The 18,820-nt window shown below is 36.8% G+C and overlaps 2 protein-coding genes across 2 annotated transcripts in view; one reads left to right on the top strand and one right to left on the bottom strand.

Annotated features, from left to right (window-relative positions):
- The window catches only part of DSC1 (desmocollin 1), a 313,848-nt gene that overhangs the window by 198,460 nt on the left and 96,568 nt on the right, over positions 1-18,820 (bottom strand). Inside the window, exons 3-4 of the mRNA XM_074339731.1 lie at positions 15,061-15,137; positions 5,619-5,696 (exon numbers count right to left, since the gene is read on the bottom strand). The gene's annotated coding sequence lies outside the window, so the exon portion shown is untranslated. The remainder of the gene's footprint in view (positions 1-5,618; positions 5,697-15,060; positions 15,138-18,820) is intronic.
- Positions 18,672-18,820, top strand: part of DSG4 (desmoglein 4) — a 28,633-nt gene continuing 28,484 nt past the window's right edge. The window contains exon 1 of the mRNA XM_019741176.2: positions 18,672-18,734. Coding sequence (XP_019596735.2) covers positions 18,672-18,734 — 63 coding nt within the window. The remainder of the gene's footprint in view (positions 18,735-18,820) is intronic.

Below are 18,820 nucleotides of genomic sequence, written 5' to 3'. Positions count from 1 at the left end.
GTGTGTGGGTGAAAAAAGGGGAAGGGATTAAAAAGTACAAATTGGTTGTTACAAAATTGTCATGGGGATGTATGGTATAGCATAAAGATCATAATTATTAATATTGTAATAACTATGATCAGATGGGTACTAGATTGGTTGGAGTGGTAGATAGGAGGGGGTTGGGAGCAGGGTAAAAAAAGTGAAGGGATTAAGAAGTACAAATTGGTAGTTACAAAATAGGCATGGGGATGCAAAGAACAGCATAGTGAATATAGTCAATAATGTGGTAATAACTATGTGTAGTGCTAGGTGGGTACTAGACTAGTCAGGGGGATCACTTCTTAAATTATATAAATGTCTAACCATCATACTGTATCCCTGAAATTAATATAAAATAATATTGAATGTTAATTGTAACTGAAAAATTAAAAAGGGGAGCCGGCCCAGTGGCTCAGGCGGTTAGAGCTCCATGCTCCTAACTCTGAAGGCTGCCAGCTCGATTCCCACATGGGCCAGTGGGCTCTCAACCACAAGGCTGCTGGTTCAATTCCTCGAGTCCCACAAGGGATGGTGAGCTCCGCCCCCTGCAACTAAGATTGAACATGGCACCTTGAGCTGAGCTGCCTCCCAGATGGCTCAGTTGGTTGGAGCACGTCCTCTCAACCACAAGGTTGCCGGTTGGACTCCCACAAGGGATGGTGGGCTGCGCCCCCTGCAACTAGCAATGGCAACTGGACCTGGAGCTGAGGTGCGTCCTCCACAACTAAGACTGAAAGGACAACAACGTGACTTGGAATAAAGGCCTGGAAGTACACACTGTTCCCCAATAAAGTCCTGTTCCCCTTCCCCAATAAAATCTTTAAAAAAATAAATTAAAAAGGGAGGGAAAGGTGAAGGGCAATAAGTGGTCCAAATTACCATGTATAAAACAAATAAGTCTTGAGAATGTAACGGGAATATAGTCAATAATATTATGATAGTGTGGTACAGTGTCAGATGGTTGCGGGATTTATCACGGTGATCACTTCTTTAGGTATATAAATGTTGAACAACTATGGCGTACCACTGAAACTCATATAATATTTTATGTTAGCTATATTTTTAATAAAAATCTTTTTTTTAAAAAGAGTGTTTATAAATCAATAATAAAGACATCAGTAACACAATGGGGAAAAGGAAATAAATATTTCACATGAAAAGAAACACAAATGACCAATAACCTCTCCCTACCACCCACCCAATTAGGAGATGCTAATCTTCCTATAATAGAAAAATGTCCATGATTACCTGTTGTCTTTTCTCCCTAAGCCACCCATAGGCCCAGGTTAATTACCCTGGCTGAGTAGTTCTTAAACTTCAGCTTGCGATCTTAGAATTACTTGGAAAGTCTGTCAAAAATGAATGATTCTAGGTTCCATCCCCAGAGATTCTGATTCAGTAAACCTGGGGTCACGAAATCTGCATTTTCTCTACATAGTGGACCAAAAGATTTTTGATGCAAGTGGTCCAAGAAATTTTTTTCAAAAGGCACTGCCTAGCTCTTGACTTTCTTATTCCTGTATTTCATCCCAAACAACTTGAGCCCAGATCTCATTCAGAGTCTGGTAGATGCATAACTAACAGCATCAAAGATAAACTATACACATGTTACAACTTTGCCAAACAGGGGCACTGCCAGTGGCATCAAAGTAGCCAGAGTGACATCTAAGTAATTATTACATGGTGGAGCTGTTGCCACTGCGGTCATGACCAGGAGTCAGAGGGAGGATGAAGATGACATTTTTCAGTATAAGTATACAGCAAGTATGTAATAAGTGTGTAAGTAACACACTTGAATTAATACAGAACTAGTAGCCATGCTATTCTTTCTGCACTTACTTGAATGACATCCCACACTGAGGACATGAAGTCACAGAGAGAATCAACAAAGCACCTCTGTCAGGGTGTATGATTTTAGGGTGTAAACATCATCCTTATGGTATTAACATAACTCTTTAGGAAACTGACATTTAATCTCCATGATTTTGAACACCCACTAAATAACCTGGTTTGCTGGCACCCTTGTTGGCATACATAAATTGGCTTTAATGAGGAGACAGGTTGTTTATCTTCAGTGCCATCATCTCAAGGTGAACAGTCAGGCATGTATTCATAGCAACTGCTCTAGGTCAAAACCAAGACAAGCTTTGTTTACCTTTTGTCCATTTACCCCCAGGCTCATGCCAATGAAAATCCTTTCGCTTGAGTCAACTCTAGAAACTACCTGCCTACTGCATTTGAAAAACATGTTAGGAACATAAATATTTTTAAAATTTCCTTTCCTCTAATACCTGCTTTCAAGAAATAGAGCTGTCCCTTGGCTACTTAAATAATATCTACCCTGAACCCTAAACCATGATAATTTGATGAAAAACTTTACCCTAACATAATTTTCATAATATTTGGCCTGCATAAATTACATTTCTTTCTTTTTTTTTCCAAAAAAAAAATCATACTGGAACATATTGAATTAGCTGTCTTCTATGGCATTCCTTTTACAAATATAAGTGTTAGGGTTCTTACTATGTTTTAAATGGATATGATGTAGAGAATCAAAATATCCCACTACTTTGGAATCAGGATGAGACAATATTACATAAGCACTAGACCAATAATTAAATATCAAGAGTATCCCTGAAATTCAGTGTACATTTTCATATGAGCAAATGAAATACTACTGGTTCAATATCAAACATAAATAATAGGACTAAACATAAGAAATAGTACAAAAATCTATAAAATATGTGAAGGATTAGCATATACAGATATCATTCAGATATCAACTCCTTTCTATTCTGCCTTCTCATATCTAGCCAATACTAGAAAGTGGCTTGGTATTTATATATATTGACTATAAAACAGGAGATAAAATTCTTGCCCTAGATTCAGCACCAATAAACTGTACAGCCTCTCTGTGCTATTCCTATAATGTGGGTAGGAGAGCATTTAGATGATTGGATTAAAATAATATCTAGGGTATCTTTAAACATTAATATTTTATGCTCTGTTTCTAGCACGGCTGGTATCCCACAAGAGAAACAGAAGTAGCTTCTACTAGTATTTATCTTAGCTCAGACCCATGATCAAGCTCTGCCTTGGAAAGGGTTTCAAACAGAAATACTCTGGGGATTCTACGTTGAGATAACTCTCCCAACTTTCTCAAGGAGTAAATACAAATGAGGTGCCCCGGCATCAAGTGGCCACTTCTCAGTTACTGCAGAATTTTAGATCTGCTCTTGATAGTAATCTCCAGATTCAATTTTCAGGGACCGTTTAAATAAGGAGTTACAAATGGGAAAATCTGGAGGAATCGCCTAAATGATCTAGGACCCATTTCTATTTTTTTATTTCCTTTCTTTGAAACTCATCGTATAAATAGCAACTCACATAGACAGAAAATTTTATATTTCAGAAGAAACCAACCGACCATTATATAAACACTAAGGGTGGGAACCCTTATAAAATATCTCCACCAGGCACAGCAAGGGAAGAATGTAATTTTTCCCCATGAAAAACAGTAACACATAGGGATTTAGACCTGTTTCATTCATTCTCTTAGGCAAATTAAGTTATTCTAATTCAACATTAACTGAAATAAAACAAAAATAATTTTCTTTAGCCAGCTAAACAATAGTCAACTTTCCATACAATGCTTCTTAGTGTAATACCCTATTATAAGTTGTCTCAGAGCCTGCTTGGAAGCAGTTATGGAAATAAAACCATCACGACAACCAGTGACTTCTCCCAGATCCCTTAGTTCATTCTTAAGCTCTGAATGACCCATTGTTTATAACCATAAATCCACTAAAGAATCCTTGTTGGATTCTCCTATTCGCTACTGTTCTGCATTGACTCCCATTGCAATCAAAGGTCTCCCACGTTTATTTCTGCTTGATGGCCCAGAGCATAGTACTGGAAGCACTGAAGTTTCTGTATATTCTCTACCATCCTCTCGTATTCCCCTTTTGATGCAGACACCAACAATTATTTTATGTACATGGACCATGAAAAACTGAGAGGCACACAGAAGAAAGATGTCAACCATTTATGTTTTAAGGTTGGTATTCCATTTTGAAACACTTTATATTCTCTTCCCATGTTTATATAATTCAAATCTTAAGTAGTATTGCACATTAAATTTCCACAAGACACAAACAATCTCTGTAGATATTTATGGTATGTTTCTAGAGATAGAGATATACACATTTAGCCAAGGAATATCCCCGCTCGCTGGTATTCTGCAAATCTCTTTCATAGTCTTTCTTTATTCCAAAATAAGTCAAATGCTTTGTAAAAAATAAAAACAAAAGCCACAACACAGTTATAGCCAATAAAAAAGTCTTTGGTAGGTTGGACTGGAGAGAACCACCGCCTACTACCCAGTCTCTTGGAAATAATCTCAAGCAGCAACACCATTTGTACTTCCCACATACAGAGAAACAACAATGGGAAAAAGCTGCTGCACCCCAAAAGCCCAATGCTCACTGGCCCTGTTAATAGAGGATATATCTCAAGAGTAAAAATAATTTAATGCTGTTCTGACCAAGTTATGAAATAAAAATTTTCTATGGTAGATACAATTGTCACATTTCAAACCTCTGAACAAAAATTCATGAAAATGATGATGAAAACTCAGTTAGATATAAAACAGTTACAAAAATGAATTAATACTTATTTATTCAAGCATAGCTTTTCATAACTCTTGGTTTAAAGACCTCTCTAGCATACAATGAAATAGTGGGTCAATAAACCATCCAGTGAATGTATGTCTGTTAGTATTCTAGACAATCTAGAGGACCACCTAGAGATGTATTTTAAAACATGGTACCATAGACGTGCTTTATCTGGTCAGCTTAGGTATTTTTCAGGTAGGCAGATATCCCCAAATATAAGGTTTGGCTTGGGCAAATATTTCCAAATACTACTACCTTTTTGCAACAATTCATTTTTTTCCCATTGCTTATATATAATTTCCTGCTCTCTCATAAATAGGTCAACATATAATTCATTTCTCTTTATTTTAAGATACTATACCAACCCTCTAATTGCCTAGACTCTTTCCTGTGTTCCCCAAAATGCTATACTAATGTTCTCAAGAGACTAAGTGCCAGTTAGAATACATTCCATTACTAGAAAGAAAACGCGCCTTATTTCTGAATTGCAATGATGGGGTAGTGAAGACGAGATGCAGTCTCCTTTTAAAATTCTCCAGTCGACCCATATTAGCAATTGAAGAACGTTTAACTACATTTTCTTTTTATGTTTGTTGAGGTTTCTGCCCGACTGCAACTACAAAGGGTATGTGAGAAATAAAAAAGGAAAATTATTTCCCAAAATATCCAGATGCTGCTCTGGTTCTTTTCCCTTAAACTCTCAGGTTTCCAATTTCAGTTTCTTCTTAATAACCATTTATGAGGGTCTAAAATGTGCTCCCATTTTATGCACTTATTTTTGGAAATGCCATGAGGGAGCAAACTGTATTTTGGTTACCTTAAAACAATTTAATTAATGTTGTATCATTTGGGTTCGACTATATATTTAGGAAAGAAGGTGCCAAAATGTGGAAACAAACATACTAGTGAAATCAGTTTCTTTACCTTATTTTTCAGAGCATCTTTAAAATTGAAGAAAGCAGATCAACTATAAGACTTCTTAAGGAGGGAAGCAGAAATCACCTGAATAAAAAGATGAGAGTTTCATTATTCTATGTTTCTCTCAACACCATACTTCAAGCCTGGTGCCTTTTCACAATGCTCTCTGCTCAAAGAGTCATTCCTTGAAGTTGGTTCGGTAGTGGACGTGTGTGTGTGTTGTCAGTATATGTAATTTTGCTTTTACAATGTTGGCAGTAAGAAGAAGCCTACTAATTTTATTCAGCATGATGATAGGCTCTAACATTTTAATTATTTTTCATGTTGTGAGTAATTTATTATTCATTGGGTATCTCCCCTATAAATCTTGTCTTCACTCTGTAAGATTTTTCTTTGGTGTCCAACAAAGGGTTTCATTGCAATAAGAATCAAGGTGTGTCTATGTTCTTAACCAGAGCCCAAACAATGCCAGCCTTCCAGACCAGCCCAGGAGCTTGGGGGTGGGGAAACAGAGTCATTACAGAACATCTTCATTCCTCTGCCCAGAGAGCATCAGACTTATCAGCCATGCCGTCCTAAAAGGGCGTCTCAACACCCATCTTGCTGCAGAGCTGAATTCAGGACCCAGAGGACTAGGACTAAAATCAAATCTCATTGGGGTGTGTGTGCAAGAGAAGTCGAAAGGAATGGATTGGCTTCTTCTCAGGAACATTTGCCTTTTGATCATTTTAATGGTAAGTAGAATTTCAAGGCCTGGGAAGGAAATGCACCCTTGAAGCCTTGTCTCCTCTGTCAGTTGTTGGACTTTCTACATGGGATTTAATCCATTTTAAGCCTTGTCTGCAATGACAGTTCTCTGAGTTCAGCCTCTGGTGATTTCAAAGGACTCTCCATGCTTGAGAACTAAAGGCTATACAGAAGCAGGGTGAGAATCTGGCTTAATTAGACATAAGTAGTATCAGACACATAACATAATTCAGATTAAATGTTAAAACAATTCTAAAATTTATAACCAGAAATAAAATTGTCTTTCTATTTTCTTATGCTTAAATCAGACAGATTGCTGTCAAAATGCCCAGTGCAAATGGGTTTTAAACTTGCAGGGAAGTAAACTTCATCAAGCCAATTTCCTTTAAACAGCTATTTCCCTGTGAATTTGTTTCATGGTGGAGGAATGTTAGCTATGTTAAAATTATACTGCAACTAATTATGAAATATTTAAGTCATATGAAACATTTTTCTGGTCAGAATAGCAAAAGAAAAATGAAGAAAACCAAGCCATCAAGACAAACCCCTTCTGGAATTACTAAAGCATTCCTACAGTCCAGGAAGGAAACATTTAGATAATCTATCTATTTCTTTAAAGTAAATGTGACATTATGTATATCATATTACTTTCCTCAAACCTCTGGGTGCCCGAGGCATGAAGTGCTTTCTAGTTAGACATCATGCATAGTGGACATCCTACCCTTGAAAGAGGTAAGGCAGCTCCTAATGCCAGATCCTTAGAGGAAGAAAAAGCAGGTTGGTCAATTTGCCAAACTATTCCAATTCAATTAGAAAAAGTCTACTTAAAGGATTGATTAAACTAGGTTAGATTAGGTTAGACTTAAGTCTATTAATGGTCAAATGACCAAACAATTCAGTCAAAACAGTTAAGAAAAAATAAGTTGAAAAATAAGAGTGGATTATTAGGAAATTGTACATTTTTTTCCAAAGCAAATAAAGGCAAATAACCTATAGTTGGCTGCACCTCAGTCCCCCAGGAATATCCGCAGTAGTGCTATAACATAAGCATGGAAAGTGATTCCTGCTCTATTATAAGGTTAGCATTAGACAAGACACATCTGAGCATCAGTTCTAGAAGGCAGAGGGCAGTTGAAGCTGGGGAGACAGGGAAACACACCGTATCCAGTTGGTCCAGCAGGTACCATTCTTCTGGAGTTCACATCTATGAACTTCAAAAGTAATGCAAGAGTCTAACAAGGCCAAAGGACAAACAGTGGTAGAACATTCCATTCTCTGAGCTTGAGAGACAGATTAGCAAACAAGACCATTATTGAGAAATATGTACAATACCTTGTTATAATGATCATCATTTATTTACATTACTAAGGGGAGAATTTGACTCAATCTTTAAGAGAAATTAAGAATTATAAGTATAGAGTTCTTGTTACACTTCTGTGGGGTATCTCTATATTTCGACTCAGATAACCTTTTGATTTCTGCAAGGAAAACTGATTGTCTGCATCAAAATTTTTGAGGCAACTTCTGGGCACGAAGTTGCCTATTCCTCTCTGTGGAGGCACATTTCATGACAATATTATTTAACAATATTATTATTTGAAGAATGAATTTGTATTCTCTTGATCTTAGAAGAGTATTATATTTCACATTTTCAGGATCTCTTTTTGGTAGTATTGATTTATTATCCTTCATAATTTTAGTGTATTGATACTTAATTTCTCCCCAGTGATACTAAAGTATTTGTGTTTTACATCTCATGGTAACTGTGATAGACTTAAGTTCTTTCAGTATTTCTAATAGAGCTCTTAAGATATCAATTAATAATTTTTGTAGTTGGGAAATAGAGACTTCTAGCATGTGTCAAGATTGGGACAAATGCAAGAAATGTTTAAGGGGGACCATATACTATTATGGATGTTGTGGGGAATGGGTATACCTTCTTGTTTTTCATTTCCTGAATTTGAGTTCTGCCCCTTTTTCATTAACCAAATCAAAGGCACTCTGAGGCATCATTGCAGCTTACACTAATGAGGGTGTGGCAGCCTCTCAGAGACTTACGGGTACTTTGTGTCATCTATATCTCAACCACAAAGAGTACTTTAACAAGGTTTTGACTGACTTAACCTATAAAAGCTATCCAAACGCTAAGCTACAATAAGCATTTCATTTTACCATGTGTCCTTCAGGATGTTCAAGTTCCTCTGCCATAAAACACATTGGGGTGATGAGGTACGGTCAACACTAATTTGAGACTTCAAAGACCCGGGTTCAAGTCACAGCTCCCTGTCATGGGGCTGTGTAACTTTGACCAACACATTCAACCCCTCGGGGCCTCATCGTACCCCATTGGAGAATGCGTGGTCAGATACGATGTCACTAAGTTTCTTCCCATGCAGAAACTCTGAGAGCCTATGATCGTCTCTACTGAATAGTTCTTTAGTAGACGTTCATGTTTGGCTCCCAAATACTATTTTCATAACTTCGGTTGGAGAACCTAAAGATTTAAGTAAGACCATGGAGTGTATAAGTTTTACTACGAAGGAATCACTTAAGGCAGAACAGTTATTAGCTGTGAGAGGCCTATATTTTATTGAGTTGATAAGACCATAAAAAACAGCCATGTAGCTTTTATCAGATAAGATGTTTTGTGTACATATGGTGATCATTCGTGCCACATACGAGATATAAACATTTCAATTAAACATTCTGATTTTTGGAAAGTAAAGAAGGTGGTGGCTAAGCATGTAGACATTGTCTCCTTGTAATTTGAAAAGAGGCATCCAAATTTAAACACCTATTTATAACCAACCCAGTCACTTATCAGTTTCATTCCCATATAAAACAATGTGATTCTGACATGTGAAACAAAAATTTATATTTATTTATTTTATTGTCAGGAGTATTTCTTGAAGTACAGACTGATGAAATCAGTACAAATCTTATTATTTGTAATAAACAGAATACCCTAGATAGCATTAAATGATTGGTTTCAGTACTGCTTGTCACAGAAATGACTGATGTCCTCATCGCACCAAAGTTTACATGGAAGCAAATCTCACCTCTGTTATTTCTTTTGTTTGTATAAGTGGCTAAGGAATTACAAAATACATTTTAAACCAATTGGACCAATTTATAGTGTTGCCTTCAAGTTCATGCAGAGTCCATGGTGGACTCAAAATAAGTTTTATATCCCAAGAAACAACCAGTATTATTATCATAGCATGGCCTATAATTATAATAGTCTTCTCAATAATATCTGCCTGCAGAATTGTAGGATAAAAATCCTGCTCTAAAACTATTTCATGGCTCTTGAGACTCTAGATGGTCTCCTTAAAAAAAAAAAAAAATTCTTGTGTTTAGAGAACTTCTTGATCCTTAGTAGATAATCCTATGACTCCTTTCTAGTCCTTAAATATCCAGGGAGGAGATCCTTATAAAGCAATCAATCTGCTGTTTGAGTTGCAGTGATGTTTCCTCCCCTTTCCCAAGTGGGATCACAGTTGGAATTCCTCATTCAAGAGAGTAGCTCTGATGACAGGGTATGTGAAAGGAGTGACTGGTGAAACTTTCAGATATTACCTGCGTGAGAAATGTTTGCCCTTCCTTTCTACACAGAAAATTACACGGCTTAAAAACTAAAATGCCACTACTTGATATACCTTCAATTATAAACAAAAGTGGTATAATTAGGCTTAAACTTGGCACCTCTACTATAGCCCTATGAGAGGATGGCAATTGCTTTACTCAATTATTTTTATAAGTATTATCCAGGAGAGAGCTGCTTATTAATAAGGTACTAGCTGTGCAAATGACTGCAAAAACTGGCTTCAAAAAGGTAAGTCATAGAGATGAAAAATAGCCTTGTTCAGTAGCTACTACTTTAAATATGCTCAGTCTACAAGAGAATGATATGTATTCTAATATTGCAATAAGCACATGCAATGACTTAGATTCCACATATCTCATATAAAATCATCGCATTCTCTGTAGGAGAAAGTATTGAAAAAGAAAACTAGGCCCAGTAAAACTTCAACAATTTGCCAAAAATTGAATGGCTATAGAATATTGGATATGTTATTATTCTCCCTAGAACATATACATTATAACAGGTTGTACACGAAAGAAAGTGACTATCACATAATATTTTATCAATACAATTTTTTGAATGAATGAATGGATTTAGTTTCAAATTTATCTTTCTTGCCAAGTCACTTTACCATATTTCCCACCTATATGCTAATAGGCAACTTTAACGTGGTCAGTAAACCTCAAAGTGAGCTTGAGGGTTTAAAACTGAGACAGCGAAGGAGTGGGTTCTCCTTTCCTGCATGATGTAGGAATATCTCTGGGCTTTAGTCTCTCATTGCATTCCCATTCTCACATCACACTAGCAAAACATTTTGTAGTTAACAAAGTTATTTCACACACATAAAACTCCTGAAAGGCAAATAGAAGTATCCTCATTTTACAAATAAAAGAACTTTCAAGGCCTCAATGATTCAGACAGCCCATATGAGGTACAGTCAGAACGTGAACCCAATTCTACATGTTCAAAAGTATCTACTATTCCAGAATTGACTCCTTTCCCATTTGGGCCAGTGCTGCATCCTGTGCATACACCTTTTACAATGGCTATAACATCCCAGTGTCTTTTTTCTCGTTTATCTGTTTTTGTCCCTCTTTCAACCTGGGATCCCTTTCTGGTCAGGGACTCCATTAGTCACCATCATGTTCTTGGAGATTAGCACAGACGCATACCTTTTAGCCTCTCAGACACTTTTACCGTGCCAGAAAATGTCTTTTTCAGGTTACTTTAGTTAATGTAATTTACAGTAAGGATGGCCAAAGGAAAAAGGAAAACTGATGAGAGAAAACTCTCTCATTAACTTTGATGAGAGAAAACTCTCTCATCAACTAGGCCACAGAAACGGTAACACACTCAGGATACCAAATATGTCTCTGGGTTGTTTTTGCTCCCATAACCGCAGGTGACTTTAATTCTCTCTTCTAGTACTCTGCCATTATGGTAAATGGTTCAGCCACCTCCATTCCATAGGCTGTCTTTCAATCAGGTTCTGAGGCCAAAGCCCATCCCAGGATGATACATGACCTGAATAGGCTCTAAAAGGTGACTTTTATAGGTAAGGAATTTCTGCAATTATCCAGGAACCCATAACTAGTCTTCACAGTTTAATTGGGGTTCATGTAGTTATGCGGTGTGCAATTTAGGAAGATGATATCATTTCAAATTTCTTCCAAAACACCCATTCACAGGTATTTCCTGGAAACTGAGGAGCCTCCTGACAAGGCTCATGACTCCATAGGGCCTGAGAATAAAATCTGCCACATTCCTTCATGAGACCTGCACGAAAAGAGGAGATTTGAAGGGTGTGGCTACTGCCACCCTCATCAGTAGAGCCAGCTAAGCAGAATATACTAGAAGTGTACCACACAGTCTTCCATCAGGCATAGTATCAGTTCTACTAGAGAAGAACGCTGGGATCTATCATTGCAAATGCCTCAGTCTAAAAAAAAAAAGTCAGAGATAGCAAAAGGATGAAAAAGAGCTTATACTCAAGGATTCTCAGGGTTATCTGGAATTGCTGCTATTCTCCAGTTGATTTGGGTGCTGTAGAGAGGACAAGATAAGGTAAAATGAACTCAAAACACTTCCTTTAGCCTTTTAAACTGAGGACTAATCTGTTTGATGTGGTTAATTTCTTTTTTATTTTCTCCCTCTTCCAGGTGGAAATATTTATTTCTTATTATTTTTTATTTAAATATAGTTGGGATACAATATTATATTAGTGACAGGTGTATGAAATAATTCAACATTTATACCTGAAGTGCCAAAAAAATGTATACATATGACTTGTATTCATCTTTTGTTATCGGTATAATTACAATTTTAATATAGTTTTTTCCTTTCTTAAAATGTGTATACATTTTTGGCACCCTCTGTATATTTTAATAATGTGCACACCACATTAAGTCTAGCAACCACCTGTACTGTGCAAAGTTATCATGCTATTATTGACTATATTCCCGTTCACTTTTTTTTGCCCACCCTTCTGGTAGTGACGTGGCTAATTTCGAGCCTTTCAAAATGATTAGCTAGTACTTTTGCATATTAAGAAGTGCTGTGAGCACACCCTCTCAAGCACAGAAGAGAACTCTTCATTCACTGTTCCTTCCTCTTTATAAATGTACCGAGTCTATCACGTTTACATTTTTACATTTAGATCAGAACCTGAATCAGAGGTAAGGCAGGGGATTTATCCAAGGTCATACAGCTGGTGAACAGAGTCAAGACTCATAATTCTTCTACCTCCAAGTCTAAAGGATTTGTGTCTACACCACATTGCTTATTATGAAGCAAACCATAATTTAGGGCTACATATCCATTTACGATATAAATTATTTGACTTAGAAATATATACCGATTTAAGAAACTTGATGCCATCTTAATCACTACTATAACAGCAATGTTCAAATTGGAGTACAGATATCCCTGAGATACATAAGCACTTTAAAGGGTACAAGTGCAGATAGTTTTAAAGGAATCATTTACTAGATCCTCAGGTTCCATATGTATACTCTTTCCTTAAGTCATTCTGCTGAACATGCACCTGAAACTGATGTATCAAGCTGGTTCTTCTACTCCCAAATCCCCCTTTTAAAAAAAGTCACACCTCTCACCCATTGCAAATATTACTATGTTGCACTTTAATGAATTATAAAAGTATCTTGGGCATTAAACTAAGGGATAATTCAAAATATCAGTGTCAGTACTAAGAAAAAGAATTGACTTTAAAGCTCGTAATGAATCTTTATGCATGTCATGTGGTTTTTCAATTATGTATTTTCAACAAAATTCAGAAGAGAACCTAATTGAGTTGTCAGCTAATAAGTTATTTAAAAATCATTTTTAATGATAGATTGCTCTGTAGATTTAAGTGATAAATTCAAAATAATTTCAAAGAATTAATGACTCTGCTAGTAAAAAAAAAAAAATCACCAATATCATCTACCTTTTTATGTTAACAAGTTTTCCTAGTACTTACAACTGAAAAACAAAACCAAACAAAATAAAATTCATGCTAGTAGTACTTTTTCATGAACTAATTTTTTAAAAGTTTCATCCATCTCTTTGCAATGAACTTCTGATAAAATTTTACTTTCTATATTTAATGATATTGTATCAAAACTTCCATATTTGCACATTGTTTAATCAGTTGTGCTGCTAATAATTGCAAAGCTAATTCAATCTAGAAGAAATTGATTTTTAACACTTAGTCTTACAACTGTAGAAATGACCATAAAATAAAATTATATTCATACACATATTTTTGCTACAAAGTATAATAGATATCTATATTTAAATTATATTTAAAGCTTAAAAATATATTCCAGTAGGATGAATCTATAAAGGATATGGTTCACTAAATAGAAATAGAACATAGGACTTCAAGGAAAAATAGAAATAAAATAAAATTTGCAACTATTAAAAAAAATCATCTATTTTTCAAAGAGTGGAACAGGGCATCAAATGACTACAACATTTAGATCCTGTTGAGTACATGTAAAAAGTAATGTAACACAGTTTTATTTTAAAATATCAACATTTACAATATTCTTAAATTCCATCTTTTGCAGTTATTTAAACTTACTATGAAAATTTTTAGATGTCATTATAGAAAATTTTGAAGATGCACATCATTTTTCAAAAAAAATTTAAGGCTACATAAGCAAAATCTTTTGAAGACCTTTGCAAGACAATATTAGTAGTAGTAACACAAACATCAATATTTTTCTCAGAGCCAGTGGCCACAATTATATGATAGCAGAGTTTAAGCAAAACCAAAGCAATTTTGTAAAATAATATCAGGTGATTCAAAAGAATCTTTAGGTGTTGAATAAATTAATTGTTAAAAGATAAACTGAGCCATAAAATTTAAAGAATTTATGTGAGCAAAAATCATTTAGAATCAGGCATCACCAAGCCAGCAGTGGTTAGAAACGCTCCACCAGTAGAAGCTGGGGGGGGTGTTCTTTCATATACAAAAGGCAGGAAAAAGTGAGAACATTATTGATTGGTGATAGTCTAAAGCCTAGTTGGCTGTTCGTGATTGTCCTTAGGTTTCAATTTGATAACCTTAAGGTGCTTACAGGCTTAGATTTTGGTTTGCTTGCCTGGGAACCATGGCATCAGAGTTTAATTAATTTAATGACAAAATAATAAATCAATAGCAGAGTGATTTGGGTCCATTTTCGAGCTGATGATGTAATTCTGCGTAGATAGGATATTAACCTTGCCAGCTTGTTGTAAGCTGACGGAAACTACAATGAAAGCTGACGGAAGATACAATGAAAATTACCTGCCACACCTCTAATTGCATTATGAGCAGAACCCCAACTAGGACTCACTCTCACTACTTCCTGTTAGAGTTGGGTTATGGGTTGATTATGCGTAGCTCTGAGGGTAAGCAGCATAGTGAGGCTACTGTGATTCTCTGTCAGGCCTCATATATGGTCAGGAAAGGCCAAAGGAACAGATGGAAGAGACTTTCAGGAGAAAACAGACTTTCTCTTTTCTCCTCTTTGATAGAGGAGAAAAGAGAAAAGGAAAAGTGGGAGAAAACAGATACAAGTGGAAAACTGAAGACAAGGAAAGACAGCTTCTTATTAATTGTGGGCTCACCTGCCTGCCGAGCTCACCAACCTTCTGGCATCCACCAAGGCAGCGCTTCCAGTTAACATCCCACTGGAGAACAGTGCCTGAAAATCATATGTCAGAGTTTAGTCTGCTCTAAACTGTAGAATCTATTGGTTCGCTGTTATCTTCGTGTCCCAATCTCCCAAACATAAGTGATACATTAAGGCAACCATTAAAATGTATGATGTCTGCATGTATTCATTGACATGAAACTTTACCATGATAATCACTAAGTAAAAAACAAACAAACAAAAATTATTAAATGGTGAGTATAATACAATTTATTTGTGGTTTTAAAAAATTACAATTTGTTTATGTGTTTTTGAAAAAAAAAAAAAGTCTGAAAGAATTTCTCTAACAATGGTGATCTCCAAGTCACAGTCTGTGTGATTATAATGCAAGGACTCTGGCCCTGCTCCCTGCATAAGAACGCAGGATATAGTGAGGCCAAAAAGGAACAACAGTGGAGCCATAGATAGGGGAGTCATACCACTATATTTTCGATGGCGGCTGGTGAAGACACAAAAGCAAACATCCACCAATACCCCAACAAGGGGTCTTCCTGCACCCCAGTCTCGCTGGCAGCACAGCGAGACACAGAAAGTAGGATCCACACAAGCTGCAATCCGCCATCCATACTTGCTAACCCCACTTGCTAGCTGCAATCCACCATCTGCTTCTCTGCCAACCTACCAGCCAACCAACCAACCAACCAACCAACCAACACGGCAGTTATATCAGTGGCTAATGGCTCACTGGTTACAGCTGACAACCAACTAGTCACAGCTGATGGCCATCCAATCACAGTTGGATGGCCATTTACTACCTGAGCCAGCACCTTTCCACGTGAGGCTGAGAGCCTGGAAACTGCTCTCTGGGACTCTGTCCCCACAGTGATTTTCACTTTTTCTTAAACCTTCCAGAATCATCTACTTTTCTAACAGAAAGAATATCTAACCACTAAAGACAATATTTATTATGAAATAAAACATCCTATGCAACCAAATAAAACCATCTTTTATTAAATAATGAACTTCTTTTCCAGGTTTAGATATTTTACTAATGTCTAAGAAAATTACACATGAGGGAGAAAGTGAGTTAAAAGAAAACACTATGGCCCACTGCCATATTTCTCACCTCTGTTTTTCCCCCTTCTGGACTCAGCTGTCATTCCAAATTCCCACCCACACAATTCATTCCCTCCTACATCACCTCACACCTGCAAAATCTGTTTTGTGCCCACTCCACCTGGTCCAGTCTCTCTCTAGTCTCAGTTCATTGGAACTTCCTGGTTTTCCTCTGCTCCCTGACTCTCTGGAGTTTGCAGTAGTATCTTATCACCTCCCTGAGTCTCCACTCCATCTTGACAACAATCCCCAACTTTGGCACAGCCCTCACATTCCTTCTCCTCAAATTGCCAGGTCGCCAAGTTCTACTAGAGAAGGCATAACACAGATGGGCTGTACAACATAGTCTTCCTTCCTAATATCAACTGGTCCTCAAACTCTTCATCAACAATGGATAATAGCTTTTTTTTCTCGATTTCTACCTTTCTGTACTCAAATGTTCCCTGATTCAAGAATGCCAAATGACGCTACTGTTCAACCCTGATTCATGGCATTTTGGTGGTTTCCTATCACCTTCCCTCTTGACAGGCTCTTCTAGCCCCTCCCCATTCCTGCTCACTCCAATTCCACAAAGCTATGGAAGAGGCGTGTGCAAAATTCTCCTCCTATTACACCTCAGAATGATTTTCTCTCTGCATCGAATTCTTCTGGCCTTCTGTTTCAGAGAAAGAAATGTTTTTCCTCATTATCAGGTCTCTTTTCCCTGCATTTTTAGTTCTGTCATTCCTATTCTCTCTGAATCACAATTTTAACTACTCCTTGATTTCTTCCTCTTTGTCCCCCTCCCTTCCTCCCTTCTTCTCTTTCTATCACTCTTTCTCCACAACCCCCTTTTCCTCTCCCTGTAGACTATATATTTGGTCATGCTTTTCAACCTAAAAAAGATGTCTTGTTCTAATTAACTCCTTGAATTGCATCATACCTCTAACATGACTTTTATCTCCTAACTTGAAAATGCAATCTATGATTGCTATTTCCATTTTCTCAATAATTCATTCCTTGACTCCTGCAATTTGACTTATGCCACTCACAAAAGTTCGCAATGCCTGCCTCCTTAAGATCTCAAGAATTTCTCAGTTCCCAATCTCCTTGAACTTGCTATGAGGCATAAACCATTGTATAGTCCCTCTTTGTCTAATTTCTTTTCACCACACTCCTCTCATTCAGATTCCTTTCTGGCTACTTCTCTATCACCCCCTTAACCAATCTCTTCTTTCTGAACTCAGCTTCCTTACTAACCCTCCACCACAAACACCACCACTTCTTACTATTTTCATGCTGACAGAATCTGCTCTGCACCCGCAAACCTGGTCCCCCGATCTCCCTATTCCCTTAGTCTCTCAGAGCCCTCTGCTTTTAGACTGCTTCCTTCTGTCTCCTGCATAAATATGAGCATTTCCTATGATTCTGTCCTCTTCCTACTTCATGTATCTTAATTAAACTGTTTCCTGGAACACCTTCATTTCCTGAAATTTTACATAGCACTCCTGTTTAGATAAATTCCATTTCTTCGGCTTTTATCTCTATCTCAATTTTAGAAGCACATTGAAAATAAATGACACAAACTTCAGTCGTCATCTCCCTGCAGTGATATTCTCTTGTTGGATTTTCTGTTCCTATTCAAAGTACCTCCAGTGTCCCAGGAAGCCAAGCTTCAATCACCCCAAACATCTGACACTTCCTCCCCTTGCACCCACAGTCTGTGAGCCCTATCAGTTCTTCAGAAATGTCTCCAATCTCGTTTCCAATGCCACTTTAGCACCCATGCTCATGTTCTAACTATGCCTTACCTAAGCAATTGCTAACTCGTAAGTGTCTTGACTTCAAGTGCTTTTCCCTTGTAATCTTCCCTTCATATCAATGACATGTTTTAAAGATAATGTTTTTGTCAATCCCAGTCCCTTATCCAATAAAGCCCAAACTCCATTAGTTCGGTACATAAAGCACTTCATGTTCTGCCTCCAAACTGACATTCCAAACCTTGTCTCCCATGTCTCCTTCCTATGGCCTCTACCTTCCAGCTAATAATATCCTTTACGATTCCTGGAACATCGTCTGAAACTTAGTGCCTTTACATCTGTGTTCATGATTTACTGGCTGAAACTTTCCCCCCCATCAATTCCTCTTATCAAAGTAGCTTCATCGAGCAGAGCCCTTTGAAATCCTTACTCTCCTATGGGATCTTCCCAAAATTCACCTGATAACTTTAGCTGTCTGCTTTTCCCTTCCACCCAGCCCATGAGTGCCTCTGTTAAATTACATATGCTAACCTGCCTTGTTATAGTCAGTGATCTGTTTGTCTTCCTTAAAAGTTTAAAAGCTTTTGGAGGGCAAAAAGCCTATATTATTAATCTTGTATTACCCATGTTTATTCCATTTAATTAGCAAAATGTATATTTAAGAAATGAATTAATCAGAAAACATTGTCAATAATTTCATGACACTGCTTCCTTTAAATTATGCAAATGTATGCTAATATTGTGCTTTCTACCACAGGTGGTGCTGGAAGTAAACAGTGAATTTATTGTTGAGGTAATGTATAATTATTACAACTATTTCCTCAATTTAAAATTGAAAGAAAAACTGCATTTTGTAATGCATCATATATCATAAACCAG

The sequence above is a fragment of the Rhinolophus sinicus genome, linkage group LG09 (genome assembly GCF_036562045.2).
Source record: "Rhinolophus sinicus isolate RSC01 linkage group LG09, ASM3656204v1, whole genome shotgun sequence".
Taxonomy (NCBI): domain Eukaryota; kingdom Metazoa; phylum Chordata; class Mammalia; order Chiroptera; family Rhinolophidae; genus Rhinolophus; species Rhinolophus sinicus.
Note: the sequence above shows the minus strand (reverse complement) of the source record. Positions and strands in the feature narration are given on the sequence as shown.